This window comes from Dunckerocampus dactyliophorus, chromosome 20 (assembly GCF_027744805.1).
Source record: "Dunckerocampus dactyliophorus isolate RoL2022-P2 chromosome 20, RoL_Ddac_1.1, whole genome shotgun sequence".
NCBI classification, from domain to species: Eukaryota; Metazoa; Chordata; class Actinopteri; order Syngnathiformes; family Syngnathidae; genus Dunckerocampus; species Dunckerocampus dactyliophorus.
In genome coordinates, this window is record NC_072838.1 from 1715668 (window position 1) to 1734310 (window position 18643).

An 18643-nucleotide genomic window follows, 5' to 3' on the forward strand; every position below is an offset into this window, starting at 1 on the left:
GCTAAGCTAACTGTTTTGTTTCTCCACAAATGATCAATAATGATGATTTGTGTTGCTGTGAAGTGATCAGTGGTGGGTGGTGCATTTGGTACCTGGGCCTTGAGCGAGGACTGAACCAGCCACACGTGGTCTTGGCAGACACGATGAGGGCCAGTATTGTTTGAGAACCAATGAGGATAATAATCTACATTGGCATACGCTGTCATGGACCCTCACTGGGATTCAAGTGCTGACGGCGTTCAACAAATCAAGCCTTACGTTATCCATGAGTGCCAAGTAGTATGTGAGCTCCTGATTGGCTGAAGTGCAGCCTTCATAGTTCCAGCGTGTAGCCGTGCCAGCTGTACTTGTCTCGCTCTGTTTATGTCGGGGGTGTCCCAGGATGTTTACAATCATTTCAAACATGCTTCGACACACGTGGAAGCCTTTTCTAGTGACATGACAACTTGTTGCTGTACTTTCCCACTTTTGCTGAGTTGTGTTTCTTTCTGCAATGAGCCCATTAGCTTCTGTGTGGCCTTGTACAAACCCTGACACACACCCTCCAAAAAGTTCTACTTTGGTCTCGTCACACCACACAGTATTTTCCCAAAGGTCTCGGGGGTCATCAAGATGTTTTCTGGCAAAATGGACACCGGGTGGTTTTCGTCTCGGAACTCTGCTTTTGCCCACCCAGTGTCTTTCTTATGGTGGAGTCATGAACTCTGACCTTAACTGAGGCGAGCGAGGCCTGCACTTCTTTGGACGTTGTCGTGGGGTCTTTTGCGACCGCTCAGGTGAGCTCCAAAAGTCAATAGCACAGCCTTTGTTCTTTATCACTGCTTCTAGATGGTTCTTGTTTGTGTCCACAAGCTTCCTGCATGTCTCCTGTGGGATGTTGGCCCATTCTTCCTTGGCAAAAAGCCTCAAGCTGGGTCAGGTTGGTCAGTTTCCGAGCCATCACTCTGGTCTTCAAGTGATGCCACAAGTTTTCGATGGGATTTAGGTCAGGACTTTGACATCATTGTCCTTGAAGCATTTCTTCACTACCTTGGTGGTGCGTTTAGGGTCATTGTCTTGCTGGTACATCCAGTTGTGGCCAAGCTGGAGTTTCTCAGCAGATTGCTTCACATTTTGGTCAAGGATCCTGATGTATTCCTCCTTTTTAATGATTCCTTGGACCTTGATGAGATTCTCTGTGCCGCTGGAGGAAAAACATCCCCACAGCATTATGTTTCCACCAGCATACTTGACAGTGGGCACCGTGTTCTTTGGCCTGTATGCTTCTCCTTTCTTCCTCCAGACATATTGAGCATAATACCTCCAACTTCGTCTCATCAGACCACAGAATAGTTGACCAAAAGCTGGGATCTTGCTTCAGATGACGTCTAGAACAGGCCAGGCGAGCTTCCAGATGTTTCTTTTCCTGCACCTCCTTGGTGCAGGACTTGCTCCATGGTGGACCGTGACACCTTTCTCCCTCCCTGGTCTAGTGTTTTAATTAGGGTCTTGGTTGTGGTCTGTGGGTTCTTGTTGACCTCTCAGCAGATTTTCCTAGCAATTTTGGGCGACACCTTACGCTTCCTGCCACACCTACCAACGTTGTTAGCAGTGTTGAACCTCTTGTGCTTGTTGGTGATGCTCTGAATGCTTGCCACAGGGACATCATACCTTTTCTTCACTGTGGGCACATACAAGACCCTGATGGAGGTCCTTGCTGAGCTCCTTCTTCTTGACCATGATGACCAGAAGTTGAAAATGACCTGAACACTTTTCCCCTATTGATACTGTTCTGGAAAGAAGTCTTATTTAGTTTTTAGATCAGTGTTTAACATTTGGCCAACAATATTAAGGTGTTTGTTGTTCCATTGTGACACCTTGAAGTAACTACTGGAGGAACATTACCACATTTGGCACATATTACCTGAAATATTGCCAGGGGCATGAATCATTTTGAACATGGCATTTTTTGGGAATCCATCAATAAAATACCCATGAAATAAAGATTTTCTTTGAATTTTGCATTTGTTGTCATTCTTTCAATTGTTGTTCACATACACTGACACGCGAACCTGAAAAATTGCATTCATTTCGTCATTAAATGAAAAAAATCACAAGAATTAGCAATGATTAGGTATGAATCATTTTGAGCACAACTGTATATGTGTGATAAACAGGGGAAATGTTGGAACTGTACATAAATTAACCAGCAATATAATTATCACTAATACAGTATATCTTAGTAGTGATAATGTGGGCTTGTCCTTTACAAATGTTTGCTTTAGGAATGCTGCTGTGTCAAGACGACTGTTTCAGAAGTCCACCATAGACAGGAGGTGCACCGTTCCTGGAGGTACTGCAATACCAGGTCGATGCGTGGAGTGGACGGAGCAAGCCCCTATTCCATCTCCCAGTTCCAAAAATCCATTTAATATATGGTCCCCGGATAGGGGACGTATCAGATATTAAACTGATAAGAACAGATACGACACTTGATCTTAGCCAAAAGGCGGGGTACACCCTGAACTGGTGTCCAGCCAATGGCAGGGCACATATGGACAAACAACCATTAACACTCACATTCATACCTATGGACAATTTAGAGTCGCCAATTAACCTCACCTGCATGTTTTTGGGAATGTGGGAGGAAACCGGAATACCCGGAGAAAACCCCCACACACACGGGGAGAACATGCAAACTCCACACAGAAATGCCCAAGGGAGAATCCAACCCAGCCAGGTCTTCCCGATCTCCAGACTGTTCCTGTGTTGGCCAACGTGCTAACCACTAGACCAGTGATTTTCAACCAGTGTGCTGCGGCACACTAGTGTGCCGTGAGAGATAGTTGGATGTGCCGTGGGAAATTATCTAATATCACCTTGTTAACCATTTGTGACAGATGCAATACTCTTCTGTGTCAGTGGAGGGCAGCAGAGACAATAGAGTTAGTGCTGAACGGCAGGTGACGGTGTGCAATCACAGCAAGACGAGCAAAAGACAGTGATGAAGAAGTTTCTGAGAAGGGAAAATGCATATGCCGAACTGGGCTCTCGACAAAATTCTGACCCAAATGAAGGCCCTAGTATGAGTGGTCAACAAAAGAAAAAAGACAAGACGGTGAGCTCGAGGCAATACAGCGAAAGCTATATTGCATTTGGATTTACATTCATCGGGGATGCAACGGCACCAACTCCCCTCTGCTTGGTGTGTGGTGAGAAACTATCCAATAGCGCCATGGTGCCCAGCAAGCTAAAACGCCATCTGACAATGAAACACCCTTCCGTTCAAAACAAGCCAGCAGACTATTTTGTACGTTGACTGTGGCAGAAACATTAATATTGCCAGCTTGTAAAGCCATTGTAAATGAAATGCTCGGCCATGACGCAGCCAAAGAGATATCTGAAGTGCCTCTCTCAGATAACACTCTTGCAAGAAGGATTGATGACATGTCAGACATCATCATTTTGTGTTCATCGAAACAGGCCCAGGTTTCACACTAGTTAAGTATCAATACAGGTACATTTACAAACTATATTATGAACTATATGTATCATGTGTACTGTGTTGGAGTGTAATTTTGGTTGGTGGTGTGCCTTAGGATTTTGTAAATGTAGAAAACGTGCCGCGGCTCAACAAGGGTTGAAAATCACTGCACTGGACCGCCGTGAGAAGCGATACCTGAAAGTACTCAGAGGGGGGAGGTGATTGCCAACACAACAAGCTAAAGTGACGGTTACGCAAAGAAACAGACGACGTCACACAACAACACACCAAATAACAACCATGCACAACTGAAGTGATAACATACGCAAATATGTTGGTGTTAATGCTTTAAATGACTGGAATTCTTGCGAATTAGTAGTCTAGTCGCGATCACGTGGTTCTCGTATGTCCAATTGGAAGCCGGGGTAAATATATTTCAACACAATCGCATCACAGTCGTCTTAAACAACCAAGGAAAACAATCAACAGTCGATCCAAAACACACAAACGTTGGTGTCATATTTCGACAAAACGCAAAGTAGCCTGCGTGGTCAACATTTTTCGTAACTGTAAATCATCGAGGCCGCCTCACCACTCACCAAACTGCTTCAAGGTTCTTCCTCGTACCACCGACAGCAACACGACCGCCACCCAGTGACGCGGAGTGTAAACTACACCATTCAGATGCCATATAAAACATGTAAAAAAAACCTAGTTGTATTTACTACAAATGTATTTTCAATTTTTAATTAAAATATCTGAAAGAGTGACATATGGAGTGTCTTAGTTGTATTTTTGCTATTGTGCAAATGCGTCACTGTTAACCTAGCTTGTTTGATATGAATTCATTGAAGAAATATACTCCAAAGTGGCAACCAAACAAAGGTTTTGGAAATTAGGTAGCTTACCTGACATACTGCCATTTTGGGGAATCCATATCCTACGATAGCCACATGACAACCACTCGAAAATGTTTCCTTTACGTAAACTTAGGATCTGAATTGGTTTCAGTCTAGCAAAGCCGTACAGGACATACTGTATTTTAGGACATTTAGAGTGTCTCTGACACTCGTGTCATGATGGGTATTATGGGCTAAGTCCAAACTACATCGAATAAAACAAACTGGCAAGTGAAAACTTACGTTTTAGATGTGTATATTTTTTCTTAAATAGTTTTTTTTAGGTATGTGTATCTGTATATGAATTTTCATCCCACATGGACAAAATGTGCCGCTTATCTTCTTCTTACGCTACTGTGGGTTACAGTGCCACCCTGTGGCCAACCATTGTAATGCAAGCGCTAAGCTCGGAAGAAACACACAGTCAAAAAGGTCATTTTAGAAAAGATGATATATTACAGGAATTTAAAAAATACTTACAAACATTATAAAATAATACTTTTATTGTCAGCACCATATTTCTTTTGTTGAAATGTCTTCAACGCAATAAAAACAAACTAGTAGTTGAGGTCATTCTCTCTGAAGGACATTTTTTTTATTTGGTTTTAGGTTTCGGCCTGCCCCGCCCACTTCCCTTGATATATTAAAAAGTAAAATCAGGAGCACGTAAGATGAAATAAAAAACACAAAACACAATATGGCTGACAGAGACATCCCTCCCCCGCCACCCCATGCTCTCAAGCAGACTTGAAAACCATCAGAAAGAAAAACACCGCAGCAAAAGCGTGAACTTGGAAAGCAGCGCACGTCAAGACAGAGCTGGAGAGTCACCTTTTTAATGGTTAGACTGGAAACATTTGAACAGCACAGCGCTGACAGGTTTGATGTCACAGTCCAGCATGGCCGCTGATTCTTTGGTCTTCCAAAAAAGGAAGTAAACACAAATGAAAAATACCACATGTGACGGGAATGTTTGGTGGTCCGTTCTTTTTTTTAATCTCAAAGCACCCTGTTTGTTCTTCAATAAATACAATAGAATATCACTATTTCTGTACAAATGGAGTGTAATGCACATTTGCCCAGGTGGAGGCTTGATTACGTCACAACGGGGGGTCGAACTTTGGCACAATTAGCACTTTGCCACACACTTTCTCTCAGGGAAACAAGCTTTTTTTTATTCAGCGAAGAGGGCATGCTGGAACATTTGGCAACCCTGCTGTCGGGAGGCGAGCGCTGGGTGGAGAACGCTGCGGTCCCGCGTGTAGGACACGAGGGGAGAGGAGGGTGGAGGACACGAGGGGAGAGGAGGCCTTGTGGGTCACATTGCGGAGGTCACGTGACCAAGCGGGAGGGTTCGGCAAAGGCGGCAAAACGAAACAAGCTGGAAACCCTCTGGAGCGCTCATGGGGTGGGGGGGTGGGGGGGCAGAGTTGCGGAGAAGGGTGGGCCTTGAGGGGGGATTGGTGGGGGGGGCGGGCTTCAAGTTTGCAGCCGGCCCCCCTTTTTTGGATGCTGCGTCTTTGTGAAGAAGCCGCTCCTCTCGGTGGTCCAACTTCTCTTTCACTTTTTTATGTTGCTTTTTTTTCCACGGAGGATGCTGGCTTTGCCTCGCAACACCGTCCATCTGTGTGTGTGTGTGTGTGTGTGTGTGTGTGCGTGTGTGTGTATTCCATAACATTTACAAGTTAATTTACTGGGTGTGTGTGATTGTGTAGGTGTCTCTAAGTGCGTGTGTGTGTGTGTGTGAGAGAGATTAGCCTTGGAAACACACAGGTCCCACTTCAAATCCAAACTGTTGGTTGCTCTCCCCAAAGTCCGACACTTTGATGTCCAGCAGAGGGAGATGTTCCACCTGTGGCGTGTTGATCTCCAGCACTGTCCTGTCGAAGCCTTTACGATACTGCAGAGAAGGTAGACCCGCGTTAGACCCTCACAAACACAACTTCATCCCTCTGATGGACCACCATGTCCTCCTTGGTGGTCCGCTTTGGGACGGTGACACCTGGCTTTACTTCTAAGAGGGTCCAAAGTCCATAAACATTACTGTTAGGTTCAAGAAGATTGGAAGGGACTCATGAACTCACAGAGCAGCCATCCACCAGCGCCTCGATGTACGGGTAGGTCTCGTAGCTCAGCTCGTCCTCGTTGGCGGCCTGGAGGCGCAGCGCCCGATCGTAGTTGTTCTTGGCGCTGCGGTCGGCCCACGCCACCGAGCGGTGGCAGTGGTAGGTGAGCTGCTGGCGGGCCTGAACGCTGAGGAGACGAAGGAAGCCCAGCTGGACCACGCCCACCGGCTCGCCATCTGAGTCCACGTAATAGAACTGCGAAGAGGACGAGGAGGTGGGCGGTGAGGTTTTCGCAGGGAGTGGCGAGGAAGGAGGTGACGCCCGAGAGCGACTGACTGACCTTGCTGCCGGTGGCAAACTGACTGAACCAGGATCCAGGAGTCTCTTTCTCCCACGAGCTCATCTTCACCTGAAAAGCACAATCACACGTCAGCACGAAGAAGAACATGATGGCATGTCCTTCAGGGAGTCAAACTGATTTCTTTGGTCCTGTTTTGGGGACAATAACTCTACAGCCCCCATCCAATTAGAAAAGCCATTTGTGAAAAAGGTGCAATAATAACGTGAGGGTGTGGGACCGACCGTGTTGACACTCTTGTGGGGGTGCAGGCACGTCTCCCCATTGGTGAAGTTACAGAAGACCTTGAAGGAATCTCTGGAGCAGCCCTGGTTGGGGTCAATCCAGTACTCTCCTGTTTGGGGGGTTGACATGATGAATCAGAGCTACAGTGATTGATCTGGGTGGTAGGATGGGGTGGGGGTGGTGGAGGTCTCTCACCGTCTTTGAGCTCGGGCTGGCTGAGGTGCAGGTCCAGGCAGGTGCGGGCCGGACTCTCCTGGGTGCCCAGCGGGAAGCGCATGGTCTCGATCTCCTGCCGCAGCGAGTTGAGGGAGCCGAAGATCTCTTCCATGCCGTCGCTGCCCATCAGGAACTCAGCGCCGGTGGCGTCGGATGCAGGCATGTCGGGGTCGGACTCAGGGAGCAGTTGACTGGCGTCGATGGAACGTTTGGACTTGGGGCTCCTCTGGATGGGGAGGGGCTGGATGACCTCGCCTGGCGGGCCCTGGGAGGATAAATGACGGAGAGTGAGTCCGACCGTCTTAACGCTGGCCTCCACTGACAGAATCTACGTACAGGAAGTCCTGGAGGTCCTGGAACACCCTTTTCTCCTTTCGGACCAGCTCCTCCCTAAACAAAGCGGAGAGGGAAAGACTCAGAAGGGGTTCTGGAGGCACACTGATGTCATCATACTGAGCTACGATACTCACAGCAGCACCCTTGGCTCCTTTGACACCTTGAGGACCCTGATAAGGACATGAAGCGTTAGAAGCCTTAAATGTTCTCCACATGGACCACCAAATCATACCTTCAAGCTCTACTACTACAACTACTACTGTGTGTGTCTGTTTGTGTGTGTGTGTGTGTGTGTGTGTGTGTGTGTACTGCATGTGTGTGTTGCTGCAAACTCTGATATACGATTCAAGAGACCAGAGCAGAGGAGTTGGTTCTGAGTCGCCCTCAGACCACTTCCACAAGTATGTGCTAGCAGTGTCAAGAAGGCCCAAGTGGGACAGGAAACAGGAAGTGGTATCACTCACAGGAAGACCAGGAGGACCAGCAGGGCCGAGGGGTCCGGTGCCGCCGGGCATTCCCTGTAAAAATGCCATGTCGAAAGATCAGAACCACCCCACATCAGGTGCGGCCCATCTCACACACACGCACAAAGAGTCGGACTTACAGTTTCTCCCTTGGGTCCACTCGACCCGTGAGGCCCCGGCAAACCCCGGTCACCCTTCTCTCCTTGCTCTCCCGGGGGTCCGATGAGGCCAATAAGACCCGGGTGTCCCTTCTCTCCTTTAGCACCCGGGTCTCCTCGCAGACCCAGCAAACCTGGAGGTCCCTGTAGGTGGAGACACAGAAGACATGGAGGAAGATTGCAGGCAATGTTACACGTCTACAAGCGTCTTCGTGGAAAAGAGGAAGACAGCGGTGTCTTACGACAGGTCCGGGTGGTCCCTTGGGTCCGGCCGGGCCGGGAGATCCTTGCTCACCCTGAAAGACACAAACACTCTCATCTAGAATCATACTGCAGTATTTCTCTTGCTAGCTTGAGAAGAAGAAGCCAAAATCCAGCATCTCTATTCCTGATCATCACTGACCACTGATCCTGGGAGACCACGCAGACCTTCAGTTCCCGGTTTTCCTGGTTGGCCCTGAGGACCGACGGGACCGGTCTTTCCTGGAGGGCCAAGGGCGCCTGGGTCGCCCTGGGGTAGAAGGACGACAAATGTTTTGTTCATGGTCACAAACTCAGAAGAAAAGGAAATCGGCAGGTGAAAATGACTGAATAAATTCTAATGAATTGTAACAACATCCACCAGATACGGCTGTCTTCCTCACAGGAAGTTGCAACACTTGGTGATAGTCTTTGTTTGGTCATCATCAGCCTCTGGACTCACCTTGGTTCCCTTCTCACCCTGCCGACCCTCAGGTCCTCTCGTCCCAGCAGGACCCTGCAAAGAAACACCAACAAGTGGATGAAATGCTTCCATTTCCTGTGCAGATCAAGTCCAGTTTACAGTCCCATTGTGCGGAAGCAGGACGTGATGGTCTTACCCTCTTTCCCGGGGGACCAGGAGGTCCGTTCTCTCCGGGCGGACCAGGAGAGCCCTGCAGTGGGAGAGGAGCTGACTTATTATGCAGAAAGACTTTTGAAGAGCCAACATGTAAATCTCTCCAAACCGCAAACGTACAGATTCTCCCTGTTCGCCATCTTCTCCTCGCTCTCCTTTGGCGCCATCTTGGCCCTGGGAGGGAAACACAAGAGATTTGTTGGAATTGTTTTTTCATTTCTTCAGCGGGAGTGACAAAAGAGACACTCACTCTGGGTCCAACCTCACCAGGGGGACCAGGATCGCCAGGGAAACCAACTGGACCCTGATGACGGAAACATATCACACATTAAAATGAGGACAAAGACAATTTACTTGGTCAGACAGATCATTGATTGAGTCCTACAGGGTTTCCTTTAGGACCATCATCTCCAGGCCGTCCTCGTCCTCCAGGGGGACCAGCAGTTCCAGGTTGTCCAGCCTCTCCCTTCTCTCCGCGCTCGCCTCGAGGACCCTGGCGACGGACACAGTAAACCATATGTTAGCTTGGTGTGAACCGACCAGCTACTCCTTTTGGCCTCCCCCCCACAAGATCTCACCTTCTTTCCTGGTTCTCCTCCAATTCCAGGTGGTCCGGCCTCTCCAGGCTCTCCCTGTGGAGAAAATTAAAGCAAATTCATCTCATTCATGCTTGAATGCTGAATTCAGGTGAGGATAAAGGTTTGTGTACCTTCTCTCCAATAGGTCCAGGATTACCCAAACCTCCAGGAGGTCCTTGGGGACCCTGGAAAATGAATATCAGACCAATTCAGAGTCGATCAATCTCAAGTTTGTTGGTTCCACAAGCTGTAATCTTACGTCAGCGCCGTTGGGTCCAGCAGGGCCACGAGGTCCTGGAGGGCCTGGAGGACCCTGTAAACACACACACACACACACACACACACACACACACACACACACACACACACACACACACGTTTAAATCTTCATCCTCACCCAGCGCCAAAATGTCTGCTTTGACAACACCACTCACCAGAGGTCCAACATCACCGGTCTCTCCCTTCTCGCCTGGTGGTCCTGGCAGTCCCTGAAGGTCAGAAGGGAAAGGTGCATTTAGCTGACTGGCGTCCAAGTGTGAGGACAACATGACTGAAGTCACGGACAGACCTGCAGTCCGATGGGTCCAGGGGCTCCGGGGAATCCTCGGGATCCTTCGTCTCCTTTGGCTCCAAAAGGCCCCTGCTGGCCTCTGGGTCCGAGCTCTCCATCGGCACCCTGCACGCCAGAGCAGGCAAATGAAGCTTCAAACTGGTGGGGATGACAGCATCAAAAACGGGTCCGGTACTTACAGCAGGACCAGGCTGACCGACGGGCCCCATTGGGCCGGGTGGACCGGGAGGTCCCTGAAATACAAGATGTGCATGAGTAGACCAAAATAATGACATTTCATTTGGATGAGTTGGATGAGATTTTTGGTAGCAGTTGTGTTTGAGGTTGACTCACATGCTCTCCTTTGCCTCCTTTGGCGCCCTTCTGGCCGGGTTCTCCCACCTCACCCTAGACATTACAACAAAGCCAAACAGCGTTGTTCTCAACAATTTTTCTGCATTTTCACAACCCACGACGAGTGGAGTGAATCACTCTGTGACACCGACCTTGTCTCCGTCCTCTCCTGGTCCTCCTGGTGTTCCGGCCGGGCCTGGAAGACCCACAGGACCCTGTACTCCATCCCGCCCTGCAGGGCCGATTGGACCTTTCTCACCCTGGGCCACAATTACATGTTAAAAACACGTTCATGTAAAAAAAAAAAGAAACACTTGGACTAAAGCCACACTCACAGGAACACCCTTCTCTCCAGCGGGACCAGGAGGTCCTTGTGGGCCTGGCCTGCCAGGGGGCCCAACAGGTCCGGCAGTGCCAGCAGGTCCTCTCTCACCAGGAGATCCCTGGAAAGATTGAACCATTTGGTGCCGCAGGTAGACATGATTGAACACACATTCTGACTACACTATTCGAAACGTACAGCAGGTCCAGGAGGTCCGGCAGGTCCTTCGCTTCCCTTCAGTCCTCCACCTCCCTGGAAGAAAAACAGAGGCGTTCAAAGTTCACCTCTTCCAAGATGGAGTTCAATAACACACATGAGATACTCACAGGGGTACCAGGAAGTCCTCTCTCTCCAGGGAAGCCTCTCAGTCCGGGGGGTCCGTCTTTACCTGGACCTCCTGGAGGGCCCGGGTCTCCCTTGGTGCCTTCCTTTCCAGAGGGGCCAGAAAGTCCCTGCTCTCCAGGTGGACCTGGGGGTCCAGGGTGGCCGCGCTCACCCATGGGACCAGTCTCTCCTGATGGGCCCTGAGGAAGCATAATGGTTGAGAAACATCGAGAGGAAGCACCGCCATGAAAAGATGATTCCTGTGCAGATATGTCTTAACTCACCTGAGGTCCGACCACTCCAGGAGGCCCTGGTGGACCCATCTTTCCTTGGAAACCCTGAAGGAACGAGATCCAGTCATTTGTGGCCACTGAAACGCTTCATTTTGCTGACACAAAACACTAAACTGCAACTCACAACTTCTCCTCTCTGTCCGGGATGTCCAGGCAGCCCGTCCTTTCCTGGTGGTCCCTGTGAGGAAATACCCCCAACCCCCAAAAAAACCTCAGAACAATCTGGATCTTACTAGTCTCTCACCAAAAATCCTTCACTCTCACTCACGGGAGGTCCTTTTGGTCCGGGGAAACCATTGGCTCCTTGAGGTCCGGGCAATCCCTTGTGACCCAACAAAGAAGGATTAGCACGATGTGTGATCCAAAGCAAAGAGCCAATCAGTGTCAAATAAGGTCTCACCCTCTCTCCGAGTGGACCAGGAGGACCGTCGCTTCCGGAAGTTCCCTGATGAGCGCGTGCAAAAACACAGTGACTGATAGAATGGAGAGTGTTGCTTTCACCAAGATCTTACGTGATGACCAACCTTTGCACCTGGCTTTCCGGTTGCCCCTCGTGGTCCTCGCTGGCCCCTGGGACCCTGATGGACACAGACATTGACATGAAGGGATACCAGACAACAGAGAATTTTTACGAATGATGAAATTTTACCGTTGGCCCTCTTTGTCCTCTTGGTCCTGGTTTGCCCGTCAGACCCTGAAAACAACAACAAGACAATCATAAACCTCAGACAGTCCAAACTGAAGCAAGTGTGACATCACTCCAGAGCCCCCGCACACATACCCTTGTTCCCTTCTCTCCGTTTGAGCCAGGGAATCCTGGGAATCCCAGAGACCCCTAAAAGACAAGCACAAAGAATCTAACTGATGCAAGGTCCAGAGGAGCTCACTAACCCAGATGGTGTTCTTCTTACTTTGGGTCCTTGTCTTCCAGGGTAACCAGGAAGTCCAGGGACGCCGAGTTTTCCCTGAAACCACACAGTGATCTCGTTAACAAGCGGTGGGTGTCTTCACTTTCTTTATATTCAAACTTCAGTTTAAATGTACAGAAAGAGACTGGATCCACCTCCTGCGGGTCGTACCTTCTCTCCGACGGGACCCAGAGGTCCAAGCTCACCAGGAGGCCCAACACGACCCTTTGGCCCCTCTGGGCCGTCCTCTCCTCTGGGACCAGACACTCCGATCTCGCCCTGCCATAGCAGAATAAACAAAAAACCACTCAAATGAGAACATAACAGCATGTGAAGATCCATAAGGCCATCAGTCCACCTTACCCTCTCTCCTTTGGCACCAAAGTCACCCTTAATTCCAGGGAAACCGTCTTCTCCCTAAAGAGGCCAAGAAGAAAGACATTTGTTCAATCGTTCACTTGCTTGCGTTTCCTAAGTAGGAGATGACCACGCACCTTCTCGCCCTTGTGACCCTTCAGTCCTCGGATCCCTTGTTCCCCCTGTGAGCAGAGCGGATCGGAATCAGAAACAAAAAACTTACAAAAAACGGAAAACTCCAAAGGCAAAGGTTGGGTGATTGAACTGACCTTGATGCCACGAGGGCCAGGATAGCCAATAGCGCCCTGGGGACCGTTGGGGCCCTGCAGAATGTCAAGCGGAGGCCGACAAGTTTATAAACATGAATTCCAAAAGTCATTTTCTCCATTTTGACTTGTTAGATGTTAGTGCCGTGATGAATCTCATGCCCAACTAACCTGGTTTCCTTTGGTGCCCGAGGGTCCCTCCTTTCCTGGGTGACCCTGAGATGGAGAAATGATGCTTGTAATGACTTAATTTGGGTCAAAATACATGACCACAACTTTGAAGGCAAAAGGTAAACTTACAGGAGGGCCATCAGCGCCGGGCATTCCTGGCAGACCTGGTTTTCCTGTAGGGCCCTGGGGGAGGTAACAGGGGCCTTGATTCCACTTTTCATATTCATATTGTAATCTTGGAAGTAGAATAGAGATTAGCCACATTCACTTGACTCTGTCAGATGGATCACAGATGTCATTATTGGAAGCTTGATAGGTCATGAAGCATGTAGCCACACGCTAGCCACCAAGCTAACAAGGAAACATCAGCCTGTAGGTGAAGTCCCCCAAAGTTGCTCAGTAAAGACGATAGGATTACGGAATCAAACTAGGGCTGTCTAACCATTTAAATATTTATGGTGATGAATCACATTTTGGGGCCGCACGGTGGTCTAGTGGTTAGCATGTTGGCCAACACAGTAACAGCTTGGAGATCGGGAAGATCTGGGTTCGATTCTCGTGTGCATGTTCTCCCCGTGTGCGCGTGGGTTTTCTCCGGGTACTCCGGCTTCCTCCCACATTCCAAAAACATGCAGGTGAGGTTAATTGGTGACTCTAAATTGCCCATAGGTATGAATGTGAGTGTGAATGGTTGTTTGTCTATATGTGCCCTGCCATTGGCTGGCAACCAGTCCAGGGTGTACCCCGCCTGTCGCCCGAAGTCAGCTGGGATAGGCTCCAGCATGCCCCCGCGACCCTAATGAGGAGAAGCGGTATAGAAAATGGATGGATGGATGAATCACATTTTGCCCATAGGTAACTTATAATTAATCACATTTAATTACAGCTAAAAATACATTTTTAACTATAATAAGAAGGGATGTAAAGCTCTTTGTGGTAAACGATTCGATACACAACTACATAAACGACATCACATTTTATGTAAAGATTTATACATTTTGGAAATATGGGCTATTATTTTATTCAAAAAGCCATCTGCCAGGGCTTTGACGCTAAATTTACCAATCAAAATACCCTTTTCTTTCTCCATTTCTGCTCAATATTGGGCGGCAGTGGCTCAGCAGGAAGAGCAGGTCGTCCAGAAACCAGCGGTTCGATCCTTGCTCCCGCCACTGCTGCCCACACTGGTGTATGCATGCGAATCAATGTTTGGTGGTGGTTGGAGAGGCTGTAGGCGCGAATTGGCAGCCACGTTTCTGCCAGACTACCCCAGGGCAGCTGTGGCTACAAATGTAGAGTACCGTCAGTGTGTGACTTAGGAGTCAATGAATAATGGGTACACTTCATTGTGAAGCGCTTTGGGTGCTTTGAAAAGCGCTATAAAATCGAATCCATTATTCCACACCACTACTTCCTCAAACTACGTTGTTGGCTGAGGGTCTAACAGGACGTGCGCATGTTAATTGTGCGTAAAAAAAAAATAGTGCCATTAAAGGAAACTTCCGTTAACTTGTTAATAACGCGTTAACTTTGACAGCCCAAATTAAAACCTGTATATACCTTCTCTCCGGGGGCTCCCATGGCTCCCTGAGGTCCCGGCATTCCCTGTGGCAAAAACAGAGACATGTCAAATGTCAAACACCCAAAAAACTAAAATTAGAACCTAAAAAGGCACAGCTCGGCGTCCTGTGTCTCACCTGAGTTCCTGATGTCCCCTGCTGACCTGGAGGTCCGGGCTCTCCTTGAGGACCCTGAGAGGGGAAGAAGAGTTGACAGCTGAAGAGGGGAAAACATCAGGATCAAGTGAGTAGAGGACAAGACACTGACCAGGTTCCCCTTAGGACCAACGGGTCCGTCGTTTCCTCGAACACCCTGAGAGAAGAGAAAGAGAGAGAAAAGTCAACACTGAATCCCAAACTCGGGTCACTGAGGCGCCACACTGAATTCAAACACAAACTGTTGTGACTCACAGGGGGTCCGGGAATTCCAGCAGGACCTTTTGGGCCGAGCAAGCCACGAGGTCCCTAAATGCAAAAAAAAAAAAAAAAAAAAAAAGACACACTCAGGAACAACAATCTTGCATGATCCAACAGCACCGCAAATTACAGCCTCCAAAATCAGCCTTCGCACAAGAATCCTTCTTGTGTGAACCACCGGCGTCTTGACCCCGCCCCCTACTCATGATGCGAGGCTTATGTCTTGCTGGAAGAAAATGTCAGATTACGCTAATAGGAAACACCTAAACACCTAAAGTCGTCTACAAGTGTCCGTTGTATGGTTAGGACAACGATTGACTGTGTCGTCATGGAAGCACTCACTGGTTCACCTGGAAGACCCCTCGGTCCGACCTCACCGTCGTCTCCCTGAGGTGACACACACACACACACACAAACACACATGCGCCCCCCCCCCCCCCCCCACACACACACACACACACACAGAAAAAGGACGTCATGGTTGAAAAGTCAACCCTACTGATTTGAGTCATTTGAGAAGTGTCTCTCTACCCTCTCGCCGTCCTCTCCTTGAGGTCCGGGGGGCCCCAAGGGTCCGGTGTCACCCTATGGATGGAGGAATGAAGGATTAAACACCAAAAAAAAAAACAATGGTTGAAAAAAATGTTGCCTTGTTTGCTACGTCCTCACCCTGTGTCCTTTGTCCCCTGGCAAACCAGGAAGACCATCGAAGCCACGGTCACCCTGAGGAGACACGTCCCAGACGTTAAGAGTCCGGGCTGATTCTGTTAGTATGGAAGGCTGCGGCACGTTACCTTAGTGCCGGGTTCTCCAGGCATCCCCCTCGCTCCATCAGCTCCGGCACGACCCTGTCAGAGACGAGCGGTTAAATGGGGGCGGTGCCGAGCAGGTGACTTTGATAACGAGGCCGTTTTTAATACTCACTCTCCTTCCTGCTTTGCCGGGTGGTCCCAACAGACCCTGAGTTCCCCTGGGCCCCTAAGGAACACACAGCAGGTTCACAGCGCCACCCGGAAAGCTTTGAAGCTCACCGTGTGCTCATCAGAGGAGGTTCTCACCTGGGGACCCGGATCTCCACTTTCTCCTTTAAGACCATGGCTGCCTGGGTTTCCCTGAGAGAGACGCACTCGCGTTACCTCATGGATCACACCAAATAAGATCTCTGGTGGTCAGGGGTCATACCTGTGGTCCGGGACGTCCGGTGAATCCCATTGGTCCAGGAGGTCCTTTCAGCGCCATCTACAGTAGACAGATTGACATTAATAACAAGGGCTGACTGCGGAAGATCGATGAAACCACATGAGTGGGAGAACTATATGATCAAAAGTATTGGGACAGCTGCAGGTAGTGAAAAGTGACAAAAATGTGGAGTCTTTCTACAAGATGACAAAGTGTTCTACATTCTGCTTTCTGTGGACCCAGAAATGTGTTCCCACAAAGTTTGAAGCATTAGCTTGTCCAAAATATCTTGTTAAGATAGTCCAACCTCCCACTGATTGGTTCATGTATGGGATTATGCATCCTGCATGGTAACTTACTCTGGCCTGAGACAAGATGGCGGCTGCTTGGGCTTCCTGCGCAGACACCACGGGACCCTTATCTCCGCCACTCTGACCGAAACGGAACTGCAAAGAAAAGAAGGGAAACGTGAGGGCTAACTTGCTCACTAAAGCAGCTCCAAATTGACATTTGTTGTCTCACAGGCAGCATCACTGAGGATCCGGGAGGTCCGGGCACACCGTCGGCACCAGGCAAACCGGGCTTGCCGGGAGGGCCCTACAATGTGAGAGGGAACGCTCGTTAGCACGGTGCGTGCGCGCCACAGCGTATCCGTGCACAGACTCACCCTCTCGCCGGGATCACCGACGGAACCGGGAGGGCCGGAGCTACCAGGGGGGCCGGTGGGACCCTGACAGAGAAGACATAGTGCCTGTGAAACAAAACACTTTCTGGGAAGACAGTGACAGGAAACGTGCCGTTAACTCACAGCAGGTCCTTCAGGTCCAGGAGGTCCCTCAATCAGCATGCCCTGCAAGATGGGAGGGGTCCCATTAAAGAAAGATCAAATACCTTTGGGGGTTTAAACGTCCTGTGGTTGACTTTGGTTCTTATGTTTGGTTTAACCCATAAGAAGCCATGAGCCATTTGTGCTAAAAGGAAAATGATGGTAGATCCACCACACGCACCATGTGGCACACAGTTTTTTTTCTAAAATACTACTAACTCATGTGAAAGATGTGTGATGTTGCACCCTAGCTTGCTTTATATGAATGAATTCAAGAAATATAACAAGAACAGTTGAATTGTAATATCTGGCATATCTCTAAGCAAGCATTATTATTGTTCAATGGCTTTAAAATCACCTTTAATGGCAAACATAAGCTTTTGGAAATGAGCTCGTTCCTCTTTCATGTGTGTTTGTGGAGAAGCCATATCCTACAATAGTCACATGACAACCACTCCAAAATGATTCCTATACCGTATGTCACGTAGGGTGGGGGTCTCAAACTCGTGGCCCGACCATATTTTGCTACTACTCGACTCGATCAAAGTTGAGCGTTAGCAAGGCCCGTCAGTCCCACAAGAGATGGTCACAGACACTTTAGCTTGCTTAAAGGAAGTGGCTCTTTAACTGGGCAAGCAATAGCCAACGCTGAACGTGCAGTGAGCTTGTCACACTGTAAAATGAATAGGCGAACACTAACACTAACTACAATCAAGGAGCAAAAACAAAAAAAATGACAGCAACATGTAAGAGGAAAGTAAACACACGCGACACCTGCTACTACTGTGGGGAATAATAAACAGCTCCGTTAGCTCTAAACATGTAACTTTAGCAACTTTAGCCACTCCCAGCGACGCTACAATGTATCATATTTTTATTAGGGCTCTCAGAAAATAGCGTGTTAATGACAGTAACTAATCTATTTGATTAATTACGTTAAAGTGTGCATCATGTCAAGCCACACCTCTCTGCTGTCTGACGCTCTTTCATAACTTTATTGTGACCTGAACACATCGACAGCACTGCAATTCCAACACCTTATATGTATCTCCAACTCACAAACACGTCGCTAGTCCTCCTCGGAATGACACTTCCTCATTGTCACAGGACGGCCGTGAGATGCATTCACGGACACTCCGAAAATCAAAACAATATCGGTATTATGCATGTAAGTGTGTCTAAAACAACAAGTAGATATTCTTATCACTCACTAACATTACTCTTACTGCAGAAGTACAATTTGATGCATTTAAGTATGCTCGGAAATCCCAGAAAATACATCAACAGTCATCCCTTGCTTATAGCAGTTCCAGACCCGACCATGTTAAATGAATTATCGTAATATAGGATTCAATAACAAATAGAATGTTTTTGCAGTCAGAGCATGACTTTTTAAATACGGGGTTTAACATATTTAGAGCCTTGTAGACATGAAATAACACACCTAGACTCACCGTTACACTCCTATTATTTCACA

The 18643-nt window shown here is 48.6% G+C and overlaps 1 protein-coding gene and 1 non-coding gene across 2 annotated transcripts in view; both read right to left on the bottom strand.

Annotated features, from left to right (window-relative positions):
* LOC129173037 (collagen alpha-1(XI) chain-like) overlaps positions 1-18643 on the bottom strand; it is a 46311-nt gene that overhangs the window by 9683 nt on the left and 17985 nt on the right. Inside the window, exons 10-65 of the mRNA XM_054763478.1 lie at positions 17149-17190; positions 17008-17070; positions 16863-16937; positions 16700-16786; positions 16344-16400; positions 16220-16273; positions 16086-16139; positions 15956-16009; positions 15831-15884; positions 15693-15746; positions 15504-15548; positions 15156-15209; positions 15013-15057; positions 14883-14936; positions 14746-14790; positions 13315-13368; positions 13186-13230; positions 13018-13071; positions 12886-12930; positions 12755-12808; positions 12563-12670; positions 12395-12448; positions 12265-12318; positions 12133-12177; positions 12008-12061; positions 11884-11928; positions 11752-11805; positions 11608-11661; positions 11475-11528; positions 11193-11390; positions 11065-11118; positions 10880-10987; positions 10697-10804; positions 10545-10598; positions 10391-10444; positions 10209-10316; positions 10075-10128; positions 9900-9953; positions 9772-9825; positions 9641-9694; positions 9448-9555; positions 9313-9366; positions 9183-9236; positions 9046-9099; positions 8889-8942; positions 8589-8696; positions 8428-8481; positions 8168-8329; positions 8028-8081; positions 7698-7733; positions 7564-7617; positions 7207-7492; positions 7011-7120; positions 6769-6837; positions 6447-6683; positions 4372-6262 (exon numbers count right to left, since the gene is read on the bottom strand). Coding sequence (XP_054619453.1) covers positions 6116-6262; positions 6447-6683; positions 6769-6837; positions 7011-7120; positions 7207-7492; positions 7564-7617; positions 7698-7733; positions 8028-8081; positions 8168-8329; positions 8428-8481; positions 8589-8696; positions 8889-8942; positions 9046-9099; positions 9183-9236; positions 9313-9366; positions 9448-9555; positions 9641-9694; positions 9772-9825; positions 9900-9953; positions 10075-10128; positions 10209-10316; positions 10391-10444; positions 10545-10598; positions 10697-10804; positions 10880-10987; positions 11065-11118; positions 11193-11390; positions 11475-11528; positions 11608-11661; positions 11752-11805; positions 11884-11928; positions 12008-12061; positions 12133-12177; positions 12265-12318; positions 12395-12448; positions 12563-12670; positions 12755-12808; positions 12886-12930; positions 13018-13071; positions 13186-13230; positions 13315-13368; positions 14746-14790; positions 14883-14936; positions 15013-15057; positions 15156-15209; positions 15504-15548; positions 15693-15746; positions 15831-15884; positions 15956-16009; positions 16086-16139; positions 16220-16273; positions 16344-16400; positions 16700-16786; positions 16863-16937; positions 17008-17070; positions 17149-17190 — 4152 coding nt within the window. The 3' untranslated portion in view covers positions 4372-6115. The remainder of the gene's footprint in view (positions 1-4371; positions 6263-6446; positions 6684-6768; positions 6838-7010; positions 7121-7206; positions 7493-7563; positions 7618-7697; positions 7734-8027; positions 8082-8167; positions 8330-8427; positions 8482-8588; positions 8697-8888; positions 8943-9045; positions 9100-9182; positions 9237-9312; positions 9367-9447; positions 9556-9640; positions 9695-9771; positions 9826-9899; positions 9954-10074; positions 10129-10208; positions 10317-10390; positions 10445-10544; positions 10599-10696; positions 10805-10879; positions 10988-11064; positions 11119-11192; positions 11391-11474; positions 11529-11607; positions 11662-11751; positions 11806-11883; positions 11929-12007; positions 12062-12132; positions 12178-12264; positions 12319-12394; positions 12449-12562; positions 12671-12754; positions 12809-12885; positions 12931-13017; positions 13072-13185; positions 13231-13314; positions 13369-14745; positions 14791-14882; positions 14937-15012; positions 15058-15155; positions 15210-15503; positions 15549-15692; positions 15747-15830; positions 15885-15955; positions 16010-16085; positions 16140-16219; positions 16274-16343; positions 16401-16699; positions 16787-16862; positions 16938-17007; positions 17071-17148; positions 17191-18643) is intronic.
* LOC129173719 (U2 spliceosomal RNA) lies at positions 2311-2497 on the bottom strand. The gene has a single exon (XR_008567296.1). It is a non-coding gene; the product is annotated as a U2 spliceosomal RNA (small nuclear RNA).